Source organism: Lepisosteus oculatus, chromosome 13 (genome assembly GCF_040954835.1).
Source record: "Lepisosteus oculatus isolate fLepOcu1 chromosome 13, fLepOcu1.hap2, whole genome shotgun sequence".
NCBI classification, from domain to species: domain Eukaryota; kingdom Metazoa; phylum Chordata; class Actinopteri; order Semionotiformes; family Lepisosteidae; genus Lepisosteus; species Lepisosteus oculatus.
In genome coordinates this window covers 19,515,618-19,534,780 of record NC_090708.1, presented here as the reverse complement: position 1 = coordinate 19,534,780, position 19,163 = coordinate 19,515,618, and the positions used below count along the sequence as shown (strand labels likewise).

General features: G+C 42.2%; 1 protein-coding gene across 1 annotated transcript; it reads left to right on the top strand.

Annotated features, from left to right (window-relative positions):
* The first annotated feature begins 488 nt into the window (after positions 1–488).
* Positions 489–18,827, top strand: saga (S-antigen; retina and pineal gland (arrestin) a). The gene is made up of 16 exons (XM_015361557.2): positions 489–599; positions 1,064–1,192; positions 2,904–2,964; positions 3,945–3,989; positions 4,340–4,533; positions 5,635–5,694; positions 6,705–6,772; positions 8,568–8,703; positions 11,132–11,216; positions 11,786–11,858; positions 12,382–12,519; positions 12,849–12,926; positions 14,165–14,188; positions 14,862–14,914; positions 15,977–15,986; positions 16,834–18,827. The coding sequence occupies exons 2-16, from the start codon at positions 1,142–1,144 to the stop codon at positions 16,931–16,933; spliced, it is 1,176 nt and encodes a 391-aa protein (XP_015217043.1). The 5' UTR covers positions 489–599; positions 1,064–1,141; the 3' UTR covers positions 16,934–18,827.
* Positions 18,828–19,163: the final 336 nt, after the last annotated feature.

Here is a 19,163-nt window from a genome sequence, read left to right as displayed (position 1 = left end):
TTTGTTGTCTGACATTAGTCAGCAAGCCTGGATTGTTGATCTAAACCTGACGGGTATATTTATGGCACATGAGTATCTTAATAAAGCACTTTGAGAAGCCACCTTTAAAGGTGCTCCATAAAATAAAGTTTATTATTAATACGGTTGAGGAAACACCCTGTGCACATGTATTGCAGACGTTGTATTCTTCCAAACCTGTGTCCTGGAAATGTAGTGGTAGTTTTTTTTCAAAGCACGGTAAGTATGATTCATATTTGCCCGTGCAGGTTCAGTAGCTTAATGTGGGCAGAGATTACAGAGCTATTATAGTAGACCCGTGAATGTGATGGCAAGGTGTCTAGCCCCGCTAATCTGATGCACTGCTGACAACAAGGAATGATCCCAATCTGATGAGACTCTTGGAATTATCCTATGGAAAGGCTGCAGAGAGGGGCGGCTCCCCTTGCCTGATGGAGAGTCATGACGTATGAAATCCATATGTCTGGGCTACAAATTGTGGGGACGACTCCGGGCTCAGGTGACAGACTCGCGACTTGTTCAAGGCTTCTGACAGAACGCAGAATCTTCAAAAGGCTTTGCACTTGGTTGGCTCTTCATTGGTGTGTATCTTTCCTTCTGCTGGTGGGGCATCTTGGTGGGGGGGGAAGGCTTCAAAACAGCAGATGTGTGAGGGCAGGAAAGCACCAGAGGGCAGATACTAAGAACTGTTTATCAATTATGGGTGGAGTAAAATGGGATATTGTATTAGCCCTAATAAGAGACTGGAGATTCAATATTCATGAGAAAAGGGAACTGATTATTATAATTCAGTGTTTAGTGATCAACAATTCTTACTTTAGTAAACTGGACATTATTAGAAAACTCACGTGTCCACCCATTGCTGCAGCAGTAGCTATGAAGGTTAGAAGGGAAACTTTGAGTATTCATTAAGGGCCATTATTAAAGGTGAGGTGTGTCACAGTCGACACTGAAGAGTGCCAGGACTGGCAAGACTCTGCTATAGACGGGAGAGAAAAGGAGAACTACAGCAAAAGCACCTCAGCTCTTTCTCTTGACCTTTCAGCCGGGATTGTCTGTGCCTCTGGCAAGAACTCCAGCTCAATTTCCGCACAAATCGCCGATCCTCTAAAGAGCCAGCAGCATGAGCTCTTCCAGGCACATCATCTTTAAGAAGCTGTCTCGGGACAAGTCGGTAAGTGGGTTAAGCACTGTGAAGTTGGGCAGCACTAGCTATGTAGAATATTGTGTATACTTTCACTAAGATTCTCTACTGGTGCACTTATGCATGAGAAGAGAACATTCCGTGCACATTTGATTCCATGAAGATGCACAAATTTCATTATGCCTCTTTCCCAGGTGAGGGGCTTCAAGTGGAGTTTGCACGTTGGTGGAAGGGGGGTGTTTTCAGATCGAGTGTTTGCTGTGGGACTATAGAGAAATAGATTCCAACAGATTTGATGGTGTGAAGGGGCCTCCTTCCACCTAGAGACCTTTCCCTGATGTTCTGTTGATATTACATTAATACAATTTTAGGTAAATTAATTAAGATGTACTTTTAATTTAAATCTGAGTGTTAAGGTGGTATTTAAATGTGGCCAGGGAGTGATATTCCTTGATTTTCCTTGTGGATCTAATTCCAAAGCCCAAGAAATCGTGCACCAGCAGTCTTGTCACCCACAGTGTGGGCTATGTGGCATACATGGCTCCACCATGACTCAACTGAAGGCTAATCTAAGGAAATCGATTTAAGGAGGAGTCAAGCCACTTGAGATTTTGAGAGTCAAATGCGATGTATTAATATTATTATCAAACGCGGGCAGACCGACAGTGCAAAGCCTAATATACATGCTAGATCAGGAGCCAGGAACCCTGGCTGTTTTCAGGATATGTCAATAGTATTCCTTGAAAGGACAGTTCTTGACCCACACACTGTGTAGGATGTTTATTTCTTAATCTGTTCTGTTAAACTCAATAATCTCCTTCAGAGACAGATCCAAAACCGCAACATTTAAACATAGTTTAAGCTGTTGTTAAAATGAGAATGCTTCAGGCCTCAAACACACTTTTGAAAAAGAAACATCTTGACTGGACAACACATGGATCTACAACACTTCTGGGTATACTTTTGATTGGATTTCAAGGCATTTCATATATACAGAGGTGTTAGAAGGTGTTGGTTTCCACCTCTCAGCTAGTTTGCTCCTTGCTGCTTGTGAGCCCTTTTTATTCATTTTTCATATGTTAAACCAGCCATTGCAGTTTGCCACTGGCCTTCTTTTACTTTATAAAAAATTATCTTCCTTGAAGGAAACCGCATTAACAAAAGATAGCATAACCCCTCTCTCTCTCAGAGCTTTCCTATCCTGTTCCTCAGTCCCCCTATGTTTCCATCTAGAGGTGCAGCAGCTATTTCAAACCCTCCTGTCTTCCATTCTGCACTCTGCTGTCCCCTTCATGGACAGAAGCCAGCAGCCAGGCTGTATATATTTGGAGAACAATGCCAGACTTAAATCACCTGCCCCAAGGGATGTTCTGTCTGGCACACTGCTTACACTCAAGAGGAAATGGCTTCTTTTTACATGCTCTAAATTTGGACTTTTCTTTGAATCCATGCACATGACGATTAGCCCCTTTCTTTGTGTTTAGCTAGGTTTACCTACAACCCAGAATATTTTCCAATGAAAACACAAAACCTAAATAGATTCCCACATTCCCACACAGTTTTTGTTTTATCCTAATAGTTCAGTGTCAGCGCTGTCACGTGTTTTCTTCTTCAGAATGATAGATGCTCACTAGTTCTGTAAGTTAATCACCTTTGTGCACAGTCCCAGGACAGCTGCCTTCTGCCACTCCCTCTTTGCTAGAAGTCCTGCTTGACCCTCTTTTCTCCTTTGACCCTCCAGGTTGGCGTCTACATGGGCAAGAGGGACTTTGTGGACCATGTTGACTTTGTGGATCCTGTGGGTGAGCTCTTTCAAAGGGGAGACAGAGAGGCAGTTTTGCAGGACCCGCAACTTATGCATTTCAGAGAGTATTAGGGTGGTGGCTAAATTCACATAATAAGATACTGGTAGTGGTTCTAGTTGCCAGGTCTTCAACTCACTCCCAAATACAATCCTCTTTGGCTGGAAAGCATGTAGACCACTTCTCTTCAATGTGTCTGTGCCAGTAAATTAGAACATTAAATTGCCCCTGTAGCTATGCCTTGGTGAACTCCATCTGGCGGTCATCAGCACTGGCCATCATAAAAGGTTTCCTAATGGATAGAAATTAATGGGACCCTGGCTTGCTCTACTGCTAAGATGCTTTTCAGTGCTGGCTGTGAGCCCCTGGTCCATCTGCTGCATGTGGTGTCTCATCACTTCTATCCATCACAAAAGCTGGCTGGATCCTCACTCAAGTTTTCTTGGATTTGACAGCTTGATGCCTTTCATATTGTTGATCTTTTCATTAAGAGATTTCAAGGCAAGGCGGCATGGTGGTGCAGGGGGTAGTATTGCTCCCTCGCTGCACTGGGGCCCTGGGTTCAATCCCCCAAGAACCTGAACTGGAACAAGCAGTAAGAAAAAGATTGGATTTCAAGGCACCCCATTTTCAGTGAAGTTTTACGTGCCCAGGTGCTCATTACTGTCTAAGCAGTTAGACATTACCAGAACCAAGAAACACCAGTCTCTTCTGTATTGAAGTTTTGTTTGAAGTGTCTGGGGGCTCCATCGTCCCACACACCAGCCTTTTTTTTGTGGTTTTCAGTAGGTTCTCAACGTTTTTTTAAAACCTATAAAGAATGCCAAATTGCTGTGATGCACAGAATTTAAGTAGAAAATATTTTTTTCTTATTGATACATACATCTTTGTATCTTGTTGTCTCTAAATCAAATAGTGGCCCAATATCAAACATTGTACATTTTAAAATATGATGCTGTTCTCTTCCTTCCGTGAATTAGATGGTGTTGTCCTGGTGGACCCTGAGTTGTTAAAAGGAAAAAAAGGTAAGAATGTGAAGCCCTAAACACTCCTGATTTGATGGAGATAAGATGGTCTTAATTGATGTTACATTAGCAGAATGTCTAAGGTGCATGTCTTGAAGCAAAAACAAAAAGTTTAATTCATTCATTATTAATATTATTCATTACTAATTTCTTGTGGTAAATAAAATCATTCTATACTCCAAAAATGTCTTTTGTGGAAAAACGAAGCACAAGTGAAAAGGGGGCTGGCTGTTCTCTCGAGAGCAGGAGCCCCTCTTTCCTCTTGTACATGTTCAATGGCTGAGCAGCTAGACTAAAGCCTCCTGTGTTACAGTGTGTTCACCACAGCGACTGTCCCAATCTTCCCTTAGTGTACATTATGCTGTCCTGCACCTTCCGGTACGGGAGGGATGACATGGACGTCATGGGCATCGCCTTCCGCCGGGATATCTACCTGTCCACCCGGCAGGTGTACCCTCCTCTCCAGGACAGGAAGACACACTCCAAGACACAAGAGCGCTTGCTGCGCAAGCTCGGTGACAACTCCTACCCCTTCTTCTTCGAGGTGAGGGGCCAGTCGGCGCACGGGAGCACATGTTCAGGCACTTCACAATTGCCATGAATTTTTTAAAAGACATTGAAATGGCCATCAAAATTTCCTTCGTATTCCTGAGCCCATATGGAATTGCTAATGGTGGTGACTCGGCTTTTAATGCTGCAACTCAAGTACCGCACAGGGGGAGGAGATAAACATCAGTGGACAAACTCCTCCCAGACCTTTTCCTATTGGCCTTTCAACACATTGTGCATCCCAGAATCCTCTAGAGTTAGTGCTGACATCACCACTGGTTTACAGGATTCACTGTTGCCCTGGAAACCATAAAAAACTCTGAGTGACTGAAGCCCCGCCCAATCCTAGTCCCAGAACACTCAAATGTGCACTGTTACCAGGGTAACCCAGTAACAACTAGCCTGTTGCAGTTGCTTAGTGGTGTTTGTACTTGTAATAACAGGTGTGACCAAAATGGAGCAGGATGACTCTCCAGCAGTTAATGTCTAAGGCCCAGGACTGGCTATTCCACACCTCAAATGTCAGTGTGTCTGCAGGTTTTCATTCCAACTGAACACTTAACAAGCCTTGTCAGCTGACTGATAGCTTAATTCAACAGCTGCTCCCTGCTCTTCAAGTGCTGAGACCTAGAAAACCTGCAGACCAACAGTGAATGGCCAGTCATTCAATTAATGGATGTGGAAAACATTTCAATTTCTATTTCTCTATTGTCTGCTGTTTTGTTTTACATATTTGTTGGCTCCTTGCTTTGAAGTTCCAGGGCTTTCTTTGTTTTTTCTTCATGTTGCAATTGCACAATAGGGCTAATGGATTTACCCCTAGTGTCTTCAAAATCCCTACCACTTTCCTGGTTTGCTGGTTTCATTCAGTTTCTTATTTACTGACTTGCAGTAATTGACGTTAACATATAAAAAAACTTCAAATAATTTTTTTTTGCGTTTTGTAGTATAGCACAGGTTTGTTCAATATTTGAGTCTTAGTGAAACCCACTGTATGCTTAATATGAATCAAGCATCTGCAAAGAGGAATAATCTCCAATAAGTGGCGGGGATATAACCATAGAGAGCCACAGTAATGAGGTTGTTTCTGTTTCAGTTCCCGGACAATCTGCCTTGTTCCGTTGGTCTGCAGCCGGCTCCTACAGATACGGGAAAGGTAAGACAGGAATATTCCGGAAGATGAGGGCTCAGTGTGGCTTATGGGATATCCACACCACAAAGTGGCTTTGTGCTTCTCTTGTTGCTCCCACACCACCAGTAAGTTCCAAGCTTTTTGTTCTTCACACAAGAAAAAATGTTCATAGGCTACCTGCACACCTTTCTAATGAACCAGCTGACCAGTTACAAGACTGCAGTGTTTCCAAGTTTCTTGTGAGGCCTGACAGTGAGGTTCGGCTGTCCTGCTGGATGGGTGTTGAAGGGCAATGCCAGCGGTGAACTTTCAAGAACTCTAGAGCCTGTGGCATAATAAAAAAAAAAGAAAAGGGGAAGTATCATTTATGTTGAGTCATTTGTTTTGCAAAATTGGGCTGGGCAATAATGGTTTTTATTTCCACTGATTTGGAAGTGTAAATCACTCAGCTTCTCAGCTGGGGCTTCTCTACAGCCCAGGAAAGAATGGGCCGTGTGGACAACATCCTGCAGTACATCCACCTGCAGAGCTGACCGATTCATGCGTTTCCAGCTCCTCCGTGCCTTCTGACTTGCACCTCTCAAACAGACTGAGACTGGGTGTTCACATGAAGCTATATTCTCCTCAGAAATCCCAAAGCCTAGGGCACGTGTAATCTTATCAATAGCCTTTATTCTACCTCAACGCCAGGGTGTTGTTTAGGTGCCTAAAGCTTTATTTAACTGATCACTAACTGAAATGGATGAATTCAAATTGAATTGTATGAAAGAAAGAGACACTGATTATCAACCCATTTAGCTATGTTTATGACATCTAGCTCATAAAACAATGTAGTTTGAGTGTGCTTTTCAAAACAACTTTAGCTCCAAAAGGAATGGAAGAGAAAAGAGAGGCCAGAAAGAGAAGATCAGTCATTCTTCTCTCTCCTTGCTCATTCCACCCTTTTCATTCCTTATTCATTTTCCTCCTGCCTGTCCTTCTCTCCTGCTCCTAGCTATGCCATCTGTAACATCTGTTCTCTTCTCTGTCCACAGTTCTGCGCTGTGGATTTCGAGATAAAGGCCTTCTGTGCAGATAACCAGGATGACAAGGTTCACAAGCGGTAAGAGCAGATGTAACTAGTCTTGTCAGGTTTCTAACCACCCTTGCTCTGCACAAAGTGTCTGAAGTGATTGATGTCCATGGGAAGCTTCTAGCACTGCTACCCCACAATTGTTCTGGGTTCGATTCCAGGCTGGGGTGCGATGGAGTGGTGTCCTGTCCAGGGTATATACCCTTTGCTTCTGGGATAGACCCTTGCCTGGGTCTGACAAGTTTCTGATGCTGTTATACAATTTTTGTTCACAAATAAGAGAGTTAAAGGAGGATGTCATTTGAACCATCTGGGTCATGTAGTAGTTAAATATGCGTAGGTGAATCTATCGTATAATCAAGCTACTTCTTGAAGGAGCCCAGAATTTTGATTGGCTACCCAACTCCTTGGCTGGGAAGCTTGTTCCAGGTAATCCTAGTAAAGAAGCAATTCCTATTCTCCATGCTAATTAAATTTCCTTTCAGCTTCCAAATGTGACCCAGTATCTTTCCGGTCACATATCTGAAATAATGCACCTGAGTTGACTCTATATGCCTTAGAATTGCTTGAATCTCTTGTCCTTTGTTCAAGATTGAGAAGCATTAAGTTCTTTAATTTATGACAATTTCCTTAGACTATGAATCATTTTTGCTCTTCTTTTAACCTTTTTTAAGACTGTAATCTGTTTTATGATATGGTGACCAAAACTGAATTTGGTATTCTAAATGAGGTCTCAATAATTGCTGTAAAGCTCTTGAGCATAACTTTCCTGGATGCAAATTCACTCTTTTTCTATACATCCAAACATTCTGTTGGCTTCCCTCATTGTCCTAATGAGGACACAGAAGACTCTACAGACCCCTATCACACTTATCTTCCTGGAGCTCAGAAGCACCCATGTGACATGTGTGGTGTACTGCATGGATCGCTTTGCACAGATCAGCTGGAATTTGGGGAATTTCTGTGTTTGATGTGAAAGTGTAGTCAGTCCAGCAGGTCAGCCACATTGGATTTTAGTTTGACAGGAGATCCATCCTTCCCTCCATTTTCTAACTGCTTCATCCAATTCAGGGTTGCGGGGGGAACTGGAGCCCTGGCAAGCAACGGGCACGAGGCGGAATATAGCCTTTACGGGATGCCAGTCTATCACAGGGCACACACTTGCTCCAGAAACCTTTGGTCTGTGGGAGGAAAGCAACGCACCCATAGGAAAACCACGTGAACACAGGGAGAAAATACAAATTCCACACAGATAGCACCCCAGGACTGGAATTGAATTCAGGGCCTGAGCACTGTGAGGCAGCAATGTTAACCACTGCATCGCTGTGCTACCCTGGACTGGAGCTATGGTGTTTTAATGCTTTCAGACAGTGAGCAACACTAAAAGGGGCCACATCAGCGGGTTAAATTGATTGATTTAAATGGTGAGGAGCCGCCCAAACGCTGCTTACATAATGTAATAATAATAATGTTTCTTTATTAGTCCTAAACAATTTCTTGCATTAGGAATTCGTCTTTTTGCATACCCCAGCTTTTTCTCCAAGGAGACACAGACACACAGACAGGGAGAGAAGCTTGGGGTCAGAGCGCAGGGTCTGCCATTGTATGGTGCCCCTGGAGCAGTTGGGGTTAAGGGGCTTGCTCAGGGGCCCAACGGAGTAGGATTCCTCTGCCGGCCGCGGGTTTTGAACCTGCAACCTTCCAGTCACAGACGCAGATCCTTAGACGCAGATCCTTAGCCACAGAGCCACCACTCCGCCCATTACATTAGCATTCACTCCCCACTCTCTCCACTCTCTCCTCTCCCTGGCCCTGCCCTCTCCAGGAGCTCTGTCCGCCTCGCGATCCGCAAGGTGCAGTACGCCCCAGAGCAGAGAGGCCCCCCACCCAAGGTGGAGACCACCAGGGAGTTCATCATGTCAGACAAGCCCCTGCACGTGGAAGTCAGTCTGGAAAAGGAGGTATGCAGTCTTGTGAAATTCATCTAAAAATGGGAAAAAAAAGATATTGCGTCAGTGGATAGACCACAGAGATGAACATCCTGAATGCTTAGTGTAAGGTGATTTATTAGTGAATGCTTGCAGTAGACCTGTGAGGCTTTGACTGACGTCCCCATACTTCTCAAATGGGCCTTCTCAAAAAGCAGCTCAGACTCCTGCCAGCCAGATGAGTCTGATGGATACACTCCGCAGACAGTCTGCACCAGCCTGGGGTTCACCTGATCTCCTGCAAGATATGATTCTGGCTTGGTTTTTGTGTCTGACAAAAGCAGGCAAAACAGAATGGTTGCTACCTATATTTTCTGATTTTAAGGTGAACGGAATTGAAAGATTTGAACTTTATGTGTAGGTTGAGAAGAAGAAAACAGTTCCACAAATGGTTTTTTTTTGTCAATTTGAAGAAAACCAAATGCAAAAAGACAAAGGAAATGGCCTTTACCTCACCCCACACAACCCTTCCCCTCTCCCACTCATCCAACATAGAACTCCCACAGTCCAGTCACACATCGACACTGGCTTCCCCCTGAAACCAGTGTTGACTGTCAGCAGCAGCAATCCAAACCTCCACTGCCCCCTACTGGCACCATGGATCCTAGCAGACAAACATTTCATAGAAATCTCATGAAAGAGAAGCCAGGACCCAATGATGCCTGGACAGCCCGTGAGGTTGGTTTCAGCTCTTATGACAGATTGGCCCAGATTGGAATCACTAAGATAGAGTTACAGAGTGGCTGGGTTGACTGCCATTAAGAATACAATTCTGCCTAGTCCTTTCCATTATGAAATTGGTACAGTGTTTAAGCAGTGAATTTAATTATTTTCAAGCCAGGTTGATTTCCAATGCCAAAGCCTCTGAAAAAAGAGTGTTGTGGAACAGCAGTTAACTCAGTGTGCAATTCATTATTTTGTTAAAGATGGGATTTATGCAGCTGTGATGTAACAAACATATCTTGCTTAAAATTAAGTCATTTCTCCAATTTAGCTTTAAACTGTGTCCAAAAAGTGTGATTTTGTAATAGTACAGTATTAAAACAATGATTAGCTTGAAACTGTATCTCAAAAGTTTCATCCATTTGTTGTGTGGTATTAAAATACCAGTGGGGAAACTGTGGTCATTTTAAAGTTTAAACCAATCTGCAAGAATTGGCATGATGGTTTGATAGTGACATGGTTAGTGTCTCCACATTGTGTACCACAGAAAAAAATAGTGAGAAGTAGTCAGTTCTGGAGAATGATTTATTTCTAGCTAAAAGGAAAGCAAATTCTTTGGCTGAGGGGTTAAACAAATGCATTTTATCTACCACTCCCAGATCGGACTTACTTCCTTTATTGTCCCAGATGGGAAATTTGCTTTGCAGGCAGGTAAAAGACATAACACAATACACAATGCAATTCACGCTACGACCCTGTTAACAAATAAGAAACATGCTTTCATAAAACAAGTTAGCTGCTTAAGTAATCTTCCCAATTTACAGAAAAACAAAGAAACTGGGACATCGGTGTGTGAAAGAAGTAAGATGCAGACAAGATGAAAAAATAAAGTAAAATATACAGTAAAATCAGTTGTTCAAATTAAGAGGTTAATAACACAAGGGAATAAAAGTTAACTTAGTTCTATTGTGCTGAAATTTGGGTAGTTTAACTTCCTGACTTTATGATGGAAGGAGCTTAAATTTGCTGCGCAAAGGGCGGTCATGACAGTCAGTGACTATCCTGGCCATCTGCACTGCTACAAGTAGTTTGATGCAGTGTCTGCCCGCTCTAGCTGTTGTGCACCAATGACTTTGCTGGCTGTTTTCACCATCCTGCTCAGTCTGTTTCTATTCACCTTACCAAACCAGGCTACCACAGTGAGTGATAGAACAGATACAATTAAAGTTCTATAGTTTTACAGACATGCAATTACTCTGCTACAATTAGTGCAGGAGATGTCTGCAGCTCAATGTTCATCTCTGTTGACTTTTAGTTTATACAGGAAGCTAAACTGCTTTGAAATTTGAAAAGGTGAAACACTTGCATTTTTCTCCTGACCTTTTATTTAGTTCCCCACTGTCTTTGTCGTCTCATGCAGAGCAGGTTCAAAATCTAAGCAGGCTACTTGCAGAGGAAAGAAGCAATAAGAAAACAGGGCTTCTCAAGGCTGATGTCCCAGTCACACAATCTCCAATTTCTCAAATTTTGACGCTTATTCCAATTTGTTTTTAACATGGAAATTGGTGTTATTTGTAGAATCTGTGTGTTACTAGTAAAATGATATTACAGTACTGGAGTGCAGGAGTGTTTCCCAGGTAAACAAAACAATTGCAACAAAACTGAGAAAAGGAAGAATACTGTATGTTTATAAGAATAGAAACGATGAACCTCCTTCTCTTCTCTTCTTTGTCTCCAGACATACTATCATGGAGAGCCCATCAATGTTCATGTCGCCATTAATAACAGCTCCAACAAGACAGTAAAGAACATAACTTTAACAGGTGAGGATATTTGTTAGGATGTTGGTTCAGGTCTGTTAAATAATATACGTGTATGACACCATGTTCCGATTATTCCTGACACCGTGTCTCAGCCATAATGTGCCTGTTTGTCTCAAGGAATGGCTTATACTTCTGATACAAGACAACAGCAGTGGGACAAAAGGCCTAGATTTAAGTGTTCAGTTTGCGTTAATGGCACATGATAGAATCATGCCCATGATGCAGAAGAATGAGATAAGAGCATAAGAGGTTCTTTTCCACCCATATACACCATTTGGTTGCGGTGAGGGACTGGACAATCTTATCCAGCCATTTCTCAAAGGACGTCAGGATATCAGCTTCATAGATGTTGCTGATTAGCTTGTTCCAGACTCCTACAACCCTCTGTGCAAAGAAGTGCCTTCTGTTCTTCGTCTTACATAAATGTCCGCTTAGTTGCCACCTGTGGCATCTGGTTCGTGTTTTTCTGTTGAAATCAGAGGGCTGTGGAGAGGCGGTCTCTTCAGTGAGCCTGCTAGGCCGATGCCAGCTAGCTGCGCCTGACCTTGTTCTGTGCTCTGTTTTCTCAGTGGAGCAGGTCACCAATGTGGTGCTGTATTCCAACGATAAGTATGTCAAGCCCGTGGCTGTAGAGGAACCCAGGTGACTATCCTTAACAGACATGTGTACCTGCATAAAAGGATATGATAAGAGAATATCTTCCAGCAGTAATCTTTCTAATAAAATAGAAATTACTAGAAAATACTAGGATTACAAGGCATTCTCTCCATAGATGACTACAGCATTGGATCTACCTGTTTCGAAGCCAATAAGATTTGAAAATAAACCTAACTAAAAATTATTAAAGCAAAAAAACCTCATTTAGCTAGATGCGTTATGTATTGCAGCTTCAGATGAAAGGTACCAAAACTATTTCCTGTAACAGTGGCTTTCAGAAGAGCCATGTAGAGTTCAGGGTTACACTGGGCACAGAGAGAGGTGGCACTTGTCCTCACTGAGACAGAGCAGCCCCTCTCCTCTCCAGGAAAAGAAAACAATTCTAAAGCAGCTAGGCTGGAGCTGTTTCTGTCTCTATAGTTAGTTAAATGTGCTCACAGCTAAACTTTCTACTATCTTGCCCTGTGATCGTGCTCCAGCTCTAACATGGCTTTCTGTGGTATGCCAGTGATCAAGTGCCTTCTGGCACCAGCCTCAAGAAGGTCTACACTCTGCTGCCGCTATTGGCTAACAACCGGGAGAGGCGGGGCCTGTCCCTTGATGGGAAACTGAAGCACGAAGACACCAATTTGGCTTCTTCCAGCATGTGAGTGGACAAAACCCCCAGGACAGTGTGTCCCAGTCTTTCTTTCGTGTCAAAGAGTTGGTCTTTCAAAATGGTAAAATAACAGCAGACCACTTTACGTGCTTTTACTAAAACATTTTTTGTTATAAAATAGCAGCTCTCTAAGCATCTGTCTCCAATATGTCACTACTTAGGGGCTAGAACAGAGCACTACACCGATTTATTCTTAGGCTTAATTAACTAAAGGTTAATTGGCTTCTGGGAAAAGAACAACTGACAACAAGCGATGACGTGGATGGAGGAGCTGTCCCTCCTGTGAGGGCTAACGGATTTCCTTCCCTGTCCTGCAGAGTGAAGGAAGGTGTCCTGAAGGAGATCCTGGGAATCCTGGTGGCCTACAGGATTGTGGTGAAGATCATTGCTGGCGGGTGTGTAGACTAGGGACTCGGCTGATCCAGACAGGCAGGACAGTCCCCAGCAGTACTGCAGCTCCAGTGGTAGTAGAACCAGGATGACGAGTAACACATTGACACACAAGTTTTTTTTAAATGCAGAATTTCATATCAGTACAGAAATGGAAAGTTTAGAATAAGGTTGTTTTTTTTCTCTGTCTTCAAGACACTGCAATGGTAGATGAGAACAGATGAAATAATGACTGGAATACGAAGTGCCCTGCAGCTCCTTCCTTAGCCACCTCACACACAGCCTTATAGGACAAAACCGTTTCATCTCTTTTTCTTAAAATGAACCAACTTTAAGAAGCAGGCTCATATTGCCATTTAATAAGAAATGTTAGCGCCGATAGTAATGACACTTTTGCTTGTGGAAAAAATGTGATTTAAATTTACTTTATTGCTATGGCTTTCCATGTTCCTCATGATTTGGAAGTACCAGCTACACTTTAATCTAAATCACTGCTTGAACCCTCATAAAAGGCCTAGCTTAAGGACAGCCGGTATGACTCCTTGGCACACTGCTCTTCCAGAATGTAGAGAGTGGCCTTTTCTGGCAGAGCTTAGTGTGAGATGTGACTGAAGAGTGACACCTTTTGCCAGGACTCCAAGTGGCGATCAAGACAGTAGCAGAGGGAGGATGACAGTTTGGTATAGTGGTGCTGCAGTATGATGCTGTGCACCTCAGGTCCTGGCAGGTGCCTGAGAGACAGCAGGTCACATCTGCTGGCACATTGAATCTGCAGCCGATCCTAAGCCATCAGTAATCTGCAGCAGATCGAATCTGCAGCAGATCTCAAGCCATCAGTTAGGGTCATGAGTGTGCAGCAGGTACACATTTGACCAGGCAGTTCCATCCTTCCCAGCCCTGCAGGCCCTCCATTTAATTGATGGTTTACTGTATCTTAGTCATATACTGGTTGTTCCTTTAGGTCTTTTGCACTTTAATACTCTAAATACCTACCTCATTAAAGATAGTTACTTCTGAAACACCTGAGAGCCAGGTTACCAGTATTACTCTTATGTGGTTAATGAAATGATTGGAACTACTGTGTAACTGAGAGCTCAGTTTGGGCTCTCCAAGAACTGAATTTGACACTATTGCTCTACAATCTCAGAAATGTGTAACAAGGCTTTGTTGTGAAGACCATCTTCTGTAGGTTCATGTCTGCTTGAATGGAGGTTTAAAGCTGCTTTTGTCTTTTGCTTTGTAGGATTGTGGGAGATATGGGTGCCAGGTTAGTTGTTCAATATTTTCTCTTCAGTGGGTGCCCTTTTTTAGTAGTTGAAAGGCAGCTATTGATTCAAAAGCTCAAAGATAAAAAAAAACGTTTTTCTATTGCAAAACAAATACTTCTTGGTCAATACCTACTGTCAAAAAATGTCTTTTCTCTAAGAGAAGTAACCTAGGGATGTAAAATATATGTTGTTTTTATTGCCCAAAATGTGATGTGACTGTTATTTCCAGTTTGAGCAAACCAAAATGCATCATTCAGAGGTCACTGCTGAGAAAAAAAGTACTGAATGTTTTTAAGACCTATTGTCCTGTTATGTGAGGGCAGTGTCCTGTACCTTTACTGATTGTAAATTGAAGTCTCTCCTGGGGTAATTTGGGATAAAATTGAGATGACTTGATCACACTTTAGTTTAGGGGTTGCAGAATATGTAAATAGATAAGCCAGATCCAACTTTTCCCAAATGGCCCTAGAATTAGGGTTATGGTTCAGGACTGGGGTTTATTCCTAACGTGCAAATAATCTACAGTAGAAGGTGGTGATTATATTATCTCTATCACTCTGTTAATATATCCCATCTATAACATGTTTATAAATGACATTTGCAACCCCTAATCTTTGCATAAAAACTGTAACTATTGACTCCAGGTCTCTAATCTAAGTCTCTGCTTTCCAGTGAGATTGGGCTGGAACTGCCTTTCAGGCTGATGCATCCTAAACCTGAATCCGGTACGTTGCTGATCAAGTAAAGCAGCTAATGATACTCAGTGGAATTAAAAACAGGCTTGATGGTTTTCAAATCGGAAATGGAGTAAAAATGTGCGAAGGCTCCTGTTGCTTAGCTGTGTATCAGCTTGCTGTCAGCAAGAAAATGAGCCTGGGTTCAAGTTGGGAATGAGTCTAAGACTGGGGCAGCAGTTTATTAGTGGGGAGGAGAGCATTACTCTGCTCTCCTCCCCACTGATAGCTGATGTGTGGTGAGTGTTCTGGCGCACTATGGCTGCCGTCGCATCATCCAGGTGGATGCTGCACATTGGTGGTGGTGGAGGGGAGACCCCATTACCTGTAAAGCGCTTTGAGTGGAGTGTCCAGAAAAGCGCTATATAAGTATAAGCAATTATTATTATTATTATTATTATTATTATTATTATTATTATTATTATTATTATTATTATTATTATTATTATTATTATTATTATAAAAGTGTATATCTGAGTGGAGCAAACAATATGTTATAAAAGGCTAATAGAAAGAAAAGCGTTTTGAGCCCCAACTCAGAAACTGAGGTCTGAAAAATACCCATGGAGGCAGTTGTTTTGTTAACCTATAGATTATCCTCTAATCCTTGGATGAAAGTGTCTTATAATTGTTTTTATTACTGGTACCTGATTATTGCAAACAAGTAAATCGCTCCACCTATGACTAGTATGATGTGTTACAAGGGCAGACATGCTGTGAGTGGGCTGGCCGCAGAGCAGTTACACACGGGCACGCTGGGGAAAAAATACAATCGGTCTGTAAGAGGTTAGAGGTCTGCTCCCTTTCACAGTCCTTATTTACTCTAAGGTCTAAAGATTTGCTGTGAAACGTACAGGGTTGGTTCGGAATTCACATTCACGCCAACCATCCTGTTAAGCTGAAGGGCAAATTAATAAAAAGTGCTGGAGAGAACAATTTGTATGAGAGTAATAGATGTAATCCTTCATTGTTGAGCTCCAATACAATTTCTTGCTGTCTAATTTGTTTTCCCTTTTCTCTTTTTTTCTGCTTCGATTGGCATCTTACACGCAGTGAAAGAAAGGTAAAGAATCAGTGATGTTTCCACTAAGCTCTACCAATTGCTGTTTCCCATTACAAGTACTGCAAGACAGATTTCATATTGGAGTGTTCAAGTAGAACAGGACTTCACCCCCTTAATCATTATACTGAGTTTTCCATTCAAGGCTTCTTCAGGGGAGTTGATAGTCCAAAGTGGATACTGGAAACCACCGCCTTAAACACCAAATAAATCTGAAATATCAGTTCCAGCAATAATCCACAAGTTCTCCACACCTGAGACTGACATTGAACCTTGTGTAATTTGCTGTTACTGTTACCCTTTGCAGTTAAAAGTGCTGGGGTGTAGGAAACCAATTCATGATGGCAACAGAGGAACTGGCCACTATCAAAAATGAGTTGACTTGCTGCTGTGTAGCCAACCAGCTTTAATGTCTTCCTTTCTGTCTTCACTGTCCAGTTTTATTTTAAAAGCAACTGCTGGTACTTGCAGCAACAGCCCATTACAATGACTTTTGTTTGTGAAAAGATAAATGTAGGCTAAATGTTCTAATGTAAGCTAAAAGGAAGTTATTTAAAGTATCATTTTTTGGGAACTCAAGGAGCTCAAGGAAAACTGGACTTTTCCCCAGACACATAAAAGTGGTCTTTTCATACAGATGTTTTTTCCTGTTATATAAACTGCCCGGTGGCTTGTATCCTGTTTTGTGTCTTTGTTTTCACTTCCTTCTCTCGTTGTTTCTATCTTGTGATCATGTTGTTGGCAGCTCTTAAAAAAACGGATTACATCGGGGGGGGAAAAGGCAGATTATAAAAGCCACTTCTTTCCAGGCCGCGCAGTTTGGTCTAAACTATACGGTGTCTCCCGGCAGCGAGCTGGAAGAGGACATGGTGTTCGAGGAGTTCAAGAGATCCTACTTGAAGGGTATGGTGGAGGATGAAGAGGAAGGCAACATCTCCCCCGCAGAATGAGAGCTACCAGGGCAAGAAGGCACTGAAGCTGACATAGTATACATGCCCGTCCTCTAGAGAATTTAGGTAGCAAGAGCCTGTGGTTGCACTTTATATCAGTATTCCAGGGAGTGAGTATCAGAACGTGACAGGCTGTGGTGTGGTTAAACAATCCAAGGGCCACGGACTTACTGGTTGGTGTGACCTTCTGGTCAGTAACAGCAGCGCGCCAACGTCTTTTCACCTGTTCCATCCATTTTCTCTGGCTCATCATCTTCTGCCAGTCAGTCCGTTCAGCTTGTCAGCTTTCTTCCAGTGCCCTGGTGTTATCTCAGCTCCTCTTTCTGGCTCCTTCAGACACCTGCTAGTCAGACAGCTGGTGTTTAAATCGTTTGTCCAGGACATAACCCACAGCTGACTCCTCTTGTGCTCAAGCTGACTGCCACTCACAGTCATCCAGGCACAAGGACTTTTTCTGAATTCTACAGTAGGTTCAGACAACTTTCTATCTGCAAGCATTTGCCGCTGAAAGAGAATGTAGGATACTGTATATATATAATAGGATTTCAGTAATGTTATTCTCCGGGTTGTGTAGCTCTATCAACAATGACCTGAATGACTGGCAAAGTGTGGAATATGGCATCTGGAGGGCTGGCATGGGGCAGGTTTCCCGGATCTCTTTAAAGGAAGAGCTGGGAAATACTGTTAAGCTGGCCCAGTTAAACCAGCAGGCAGCTGGATTGGAATGACAAATGGCAAACAAACTCTACTGCACCAGGACTGGATAGCCACGCAGAGGACAAATGATAGGACAACATTTTAGATGCCGCAGTCTGCTACAGTTCTGAGAGTGCTGAGCTGGTACTCCAGTCTCCCCAGTTTTAGAAAGTGAGTTTTTTGACAGGAGATTAGTGGGGAGTATGCTGTAACTAAACAACAGCATGAGCACAAAAAAGGGTAGTGATGTTGAGATAAACCACAGAAAGTTAATGACCTTTACAACAGGAATTGGAAGTATCTTAATTGTAGAACGTGTACAAGAATGGTATCAGTACAGTTGTCTTATAAAAACAGTGCGCAAAATAAGACCTAAATTAAAACAGAAATCCTATACCTTCACCTTCATTTCTAGGTTTGTTTTGGGTTATCTGGAGAAGATGTGACCATCTGTATGAAAGCTCTTTGCTGCACTCTGACTGTAGTAAATATCTTAAAACTGCAGGAGTTAAGTTATTGTAGATATCTTGGCTGCATCAAGTGTTATGAAGATGTAGTGTATATGGGAGAGAAAGCTGTTAACTCTTACAGACCTGTAGCACTATTTTACCTAAGGTAACAGAGTAAAGTCCAGTAGCACTGCCTGTTGTTGTATGGAGTCTGTTAAGTGTAAAGCCATCCCAGATCAAGTCTGAATTATTGATGGTGGAGTGCTATTTGGTGGTGTTCCTCCTTTCCTTTTACTTTATCTGTAATGTATTATTTTTCATTCATAAATCTCCCAGAGCTTTTACCTGCATGGTCTGTAATGGCTTTTCTTTTTTAATAAAGGTTTATTATAATGAGCACAATTTTGCTGATGTCTTTAGTACAGTGTTCTTGCACAGATCCATTAATGGTTGTTTAAGCTGTTACAGAGTGTCTTGTCAAAAAGCACAACACATTCTGATGCATATGCGAAGGACGTATATCAGCCCTGCACAAGAAACAAGCATTTTTAAGAGCACCAATTCAGCTTGTGAGATACAGAAAATCCCTGTTTGGAGTACGTAAAACTTGCGAAAACCAGAAAATAACATGGTCAATAACATCAATCTGTGGTCTCTTTCTTTACGTCTTTATATTTAATGGAGTTGAAATTTGTTGTCATGTCCCACAATGTGACTGGAATAAAAAAATAAAGCAAACTAAGCTGTCAGCTGTCAAGACAAACAGTCATGTTAATTACCACGCCATTAACAATCATGATACTTGCTGTGGAGGGAAATGGATATCTGTATACCTAGGGTCCCCTGTTAAGAGGGAAACTGTCATTGAACAAACCCATTACAATTTAAATTATAAGGTCAATTTTAAGTTCTGATATAGAGGGTTTGGATAATGTGTATTAATTTATTATGCATTGTCTTTCAGGTTTTAATTTGTTGTGTAGAAGTTATTCTGGTCGTCAACTCCAATGGCAACACTAAATTTTGAAATAAGAAAAGGATTTTAGTTCCATGAAACAACAATAAGCTTATCAGTAAAAATAAAT